This window comes from Sceloporus undulatus, chromosome 2 (genome assembly GCF_019175285.1).
Source record: "Sceloporus undulatus isolate JIND9_A2432 ecotype Alabama chromosome 2, SceUnd_v1.1, whole genome shotgun sequence".
NCBI lineage: Eukaryota > Metazoa > Chordata > Lepidosauria > Squamata > Phrynosomatidae > Sceloporus > Sceloporus undulatus.
In genome coordinates, this window is record NC_056523.1 from 135,696,600 (window position 1) to 135,701,908 (window position 5,309).

At 41.3% G+C, this 5,309-nt stretch overlaps 1 protein-coding gene across 1 annotated transcript in view; it reads right to left on the minus strand.

The window, feature by feature from the left end:
• The window catches only part of MGAT5B (alpha-1,6-mannosylglycoprotein 6-beta-N-acetylglucosaminyltransferase B), a 311,177-nt gene that overhangs the window by 126,209 nt on the left and 179,659 nt on the right, over positions 1-5,309 (minus strand). The window contains exon 4 of the mRNA XM_042455871.1: positions 4,509-4,621. Coding sequence (XP_042311805.1) covers positions 4,509-4,621 — 113 coding nt within the window. The remainder of the gene's footprint in view (positions 1-4,508; positions 4,622-5,309) is intronic.

The window sequence follows — 5,309 nt, forward strand, 5'->3', positions numbered from 1 at the left end:
ATCCCATAGTTCCTCTGGAAAGAGCTTGGGTTTCCTACTAAATTCGGAGGGAAAATGTATATAATAAGGCAGACAGCGCTTATGACGTGTGATCGTTTAAGCGCCTTGATTGGTCCATTTAAAAAAAAAACCGCCAAAAATAGATCGAATCAGAAACGGTCACAGAGATGGAAACGATGTCACAGATAAATCGATTCAGATTAATGCGGGTTAACGTTACGTCATTCTGACGTAGTATTGATTGACAACTCCAAATAAGGTATGGAGGAGAAGAATCGCTTTATTTAAACACCGATTTCATGCCAAGTGAGAACGCTTACTGAACGCTTGCAGGTAAAAAATCCGAATTAAACAAGCAGATGGGAACGATGAATAAAGCGATTCTGAAAGCGGGATAACAACTGTGTTATTTTAATTCGATTTTATTAAAAACGTTTTATTTTAATTCGTATCAAATCCTAAGTGGGAACAAGCTCCAATTGTGCTGGCAAAGCAAGGACAGACTGCTCTCCTTTGCTACTTCCATAGAGCTGATTTGGCTGGGGATGTGTTCCCTTCTTTGTTTAAGCTAAGTGGGGATGAGATGTAAAATTTGAATTTCCTCACCTCATGATCTCCCCAATTATTGCTCTGACCAGCAGAAAAGAGGAAGACTTGTTGGAAGCATGATTTTAAGTGTCTTTATTGTCAGAAAACACTACTTCAAGGCAGTTTAGGCAACAAAAAGCAGTGGCTCCCAATGGAACTGCCTTCCATCATCCCTTGAATTCTTGAAATAGTGGGGCTTTGGCCAAGATCTTAACAGATTCACACCCAGTTGGGAAGGCCTGGTCAGCTGCATCCAGCTCCCAAGCCATAAAATCCACCCTGGATGGTTGGCAGCTTCCAAGGCTGTGGCCACACTGCAGTCTTAGTGCAATTTGACTGTCATGGCTCCATCCTATGGAATCCTGGGATTTGTAGTTTGTTGTGGCATCAGAGCTCACTAACAGAGAAAGCTAAATATCTCTCAAAACTACATATCCCAGAATTCCATAGCATTGAGCCATGGCTGTTAAAGCAGTGTCAAACTGCATTAATTATGTAGTACAGATGCAGCCCATGTCAGTGGGTTTTAGTTCAATGTTTAATGTTATTCAAGATGCTGAACTTTTTTCAGAACAGGGCTTTGGAATCTGCACTAAATCCAGAATGAATTCACTCTCTCTCACACACACACACACACACACACACACACACACACACACACGTGTCTGACATCCACACAGCTGGTTTTGAGCACAACAAAGCAGTGTTCAAAGAATTTGACAAAGGTAAATTCTGAAAGTTCACCACTGAAAATTAAACTTGGAAAAAAAGTTATAAAGCTACAAAATGTGGAGAGAGACATTCTTAGGAAGAGATAAAATGACAAGGAAGTGCTTTTCCATTCCTCAAGGCACACACAAGAAAGCTATGCCTCTTGGGGGCTGGGATGCAGGCCATTTGTCTCCTATCCCTTTGAAAGTTTGAGAAATTTCCAAGAACTCACTCCCTACATTTGCAGGGATCCCATTTGTGTAAAGATGCTGGAAAAACTTTGCAGTTTAAAGAGGAAGTCTTTACAGTTTGCTGTTAATTTGTCATCTCCTCTGCTGTTTTGGCTGTGTGTCTCTGTCTCTCTGTAAATGGAAGATTGTCCTGGGTACAGGATGTGACAAGTCATGATGTGACTAGTTATGAAACCCATCAGTAGCTACAGTTGTGGGGAGGTAGGGCCCCAATAGTGGCCACTGCTTACTAGTCCCCTGACTTGGCAATTCACAGGCTAGCAGTGGAGCAACACAGCTTTCTGACTTGTGGGAACTTCCAGTTCTGTCATGGCAAACTAGAAAGGCATACTCTGTGGGAATCTTGCTACAGGTAAAAACATAAAATAAAATAAAATAAAATCCATAAATGCAATGAAGTCAACTACAAAACTTATCCTGCAGCAAGACAGAGTCAGCCAGAGGTGACAAGGAGAGGGAACAAAAAAGGCGAATAAGTGGAGCTTTGAAAGGAGAGGTTTAAGGGCACTCTCATGTGATTCAAGGCAAAGTGTTTTCAATGGTGTCGGTTGGGGATTATTTTCTTGGGTGGATTAGGAGGAAACAAACACATCATTGTTGTATGATTAAAGAGATTTCTCCAGTAATACCCTTCCTTAGCCCATTAAACCACTGGGAGGGAGGGGAGGGAGCACTCTGGGTCAACAAACCTACACAGGAAGCCAGAGACTTAAGTTGTTGAAGGGAAGAGGGAAAATGCAAAGTGCCTTCAACAATAAATATGTGCTGTCAGTGGAGCATCGCACCCTCCCTGCAGTGTGATGCTCTTGACTGAGGTGCTAGCTTTGCAGTGCTGCTAGCAATGCATGGTCCTCTGTTTTTCAAGTGCTGACCTGAATTCTTCCTTCCCCAGAAGACCTGTGCAAAACCAATGGAAGGTCTCTACTTCCCTACACTCCTGGCTCTACAGCACAATATGGGACTAAGGGGAGTTACGTCAGGGCAGACTGACTACTTCCTTCCTACATTTCCTTGCTGACTGAATGATCAGGGGTGTAGTGTTGGAATGGAGGGAACAAAATGACAGTGTGGGCTGCCAAATAAGACTTCTGTCCCCCAAACCTGTATGACATTTTCTTTCCATTCCCAAATTTTCTAGCATTCCAGTAATTAAAAATTTCAGCTGAGTATTTAGAAATTAGAAGTTTGCCCCACAGTTTAGGCATCTCCAGAAAAGAGGCAAGTATAAGTGAAGTTCCCATGATAACATGAATGCAGAGTTCTCAGTGTGAACAATTTTCAGTGTCTCACTTCTGAAATGCTAGGAACTTAGGGACTGAAGGACAAATTCATGAAGGAGGGCAGAATTCTTACTGTGGGCCAATCCTCTCATTTTGGACCTCTGCCCCTCAGAATGACAAATCTAGTTTTGCCAACCCCTTTCCAAAGTATGGAAATACTGCTGATCTCAATTCAAGGCATGTAGGGATAAGTACCATTAAATGCAGAAGAGTTTCAAAGACTCTGAGGACATGCCCAGACTACCTTCAAAGAGGGAACCAGATGAGCTGCTTGAGATCCTTCAGCCCCTGTTGTATGGATGCAAGTAATTTTTCTGCTCATTTCCATCACTTTCCAATCCCACATAAATGGTAGGAAACCAGTGAATTTGCACAGGTTGGGCCCTCTGTAGAGCTGGTTTCCCAGGGTATCCCATGGGCAGAGGTGCCTGGATATCATGGCTTTCAGCTTTCAGCTGAGAAACTGGGGTAGAGAAGTTATCCACTAGTGTTTAGTTTATAGAGTAATTCCATTGACTTCAATAGGATTTTGCTTAAGACAGTCAATCACACAGCATACTCAAGGCCCTAAATGGATCACACAAACATTTCATTACTAACATAACAAGATGCAGATTAAGAAGACTATTTGACAAGAGTTAGAAATCTTCAATTTTCAGATAACAGTTTGTTAATGCTCCTAGGGCTAGATTTAAAATTAGCTAACAGTTATAAGAAATACTGGGCTATAAGAAATACAGTACCCAGCTAAGCTGGGCTACCACTAAAAAAGAAGAACATCTCAGAGGAGTGGCTTTTGAGTTCTTTGAACTTTAGGGCATTGTAGATACTTCTTTCCCTCATTATAAGAATGTGGTAGCCATTTTCTTAGGGGTTGACTGAAATTCATAACAACTAATTTATAAACCACTGGTATCAGAACAGTACTGAAAACAGAAACATAGAATCATTGAATTCTGTCATTTTAAAATTAATCCATTATTTTTGGCTCAGTTATAGAAAACATAACAGATTTATAGCAGAATATTATGTTTCTGTAATTCGCCCTTCTAAAAAAGAGATACCAGGGTGAAGGTTTTCTGAAAAAGTATATACCAGGGGTAGGCAATCTTTTTGAGCCGGGGGCCAGGTTGCTGTCCCTCAGACAACTGGGGGGACGATACCAAAAAATAAATAATTAAATGATTTTTTAAAAAATTAAATAAATAAATAAACTGGGACAAATGTAGGACAAAAATTTCAAATGGTGGACACTTTTTTTAAAAAAAGTGGAGGACATGCAAAAAAATTTGCTGATTTTTTTTAAAATGCTAATATAAATGCATGTTTCTGAGGCGTCTATAGACAATTGCTCCCCTTGCCCCTGCGCACAAGAGGCCAAAGGCCCCGGTAGCAATCAGTGGCAGGACTGGGCTGGGGCCGGTCCCAAGGCCTTGCCGGGCCACATCTGGCCCGCGGGCCGCAGGTTGCCTACCCCTGGTATATACTCTGACCTCCTCAAACTCAGAGTAGATTTGGGGAAGAAAAGCTCAGTTTGCATACTCAGGGCTGAGTAGAAAACATGGTCATCAATTAAAACACAGACCCAGAGAATCCAGACTCAAGTCAAGCCCCTTCTATTGTTGCATATAATAAACCAAGGTTGCTGTCCTCTTTCGAAAGCTAATGATGCTCTTACGTTTTCCATTTAGGAGGCTGTTGCGAAGAATCTGATCCACCTTCATTGCGATGTCTGAGACGTTCTGAGCAATTGCTTGGATCCTCTCCATCAAGCCCACTGCTGGATGGAACCTGAAAAGTATTTAGACAAAGAACAAAGCCATGTTTCATTTTTATCAAGCACTCAAACTTGTCAGAAAGAACAAAGAGGGCCCTTTGCTCTAAAACAACAGTCCTTTGAAACTACAAATGGTGCAAATCGTCACTGGAACATCTAGATCAGACCACATAACACCAGTATTAAAATCTCTTCACTGGCTAGCAATTAGCTTCTGGGCGCAGTACAAAGTGTTGGTTATTACCTTTAAAGCCCTACATGGCTTGGGCCTGAATTATTTAAGGGAACGCCTCTCCCTACACAATCTCCCCGCACTCTCAGAACAACCGGGAAGAACTTATTAGAGTATGTAAACACCAGGTTAACAACTTCTCACAGGGCATTTACTGCTGTAGCTCCTAAATTATGGAATGGCTTGCCAGAGGAGTTCCGTCTCATTACCATCTTAGATGCCTTTAAGAAAACACTTAAGACAGATCTCTTCCGGCAAGCCTATCCACCCATTCTGCTATATGAGAGTTAGAAATATCCCACCTCTATTTGTAAAGATATGTATTTTAAATGATGATTTAGTCTATGTATTGTATTGATAGCAGTTTTACTGTTTTATTGAGTGTATTTTATATGAAATTGTAGTTTTTATCTTGTAATGTTGTAATCCCGCCTCAATCTGCATGGAGAGGTGGTAAATATAAATAAAAA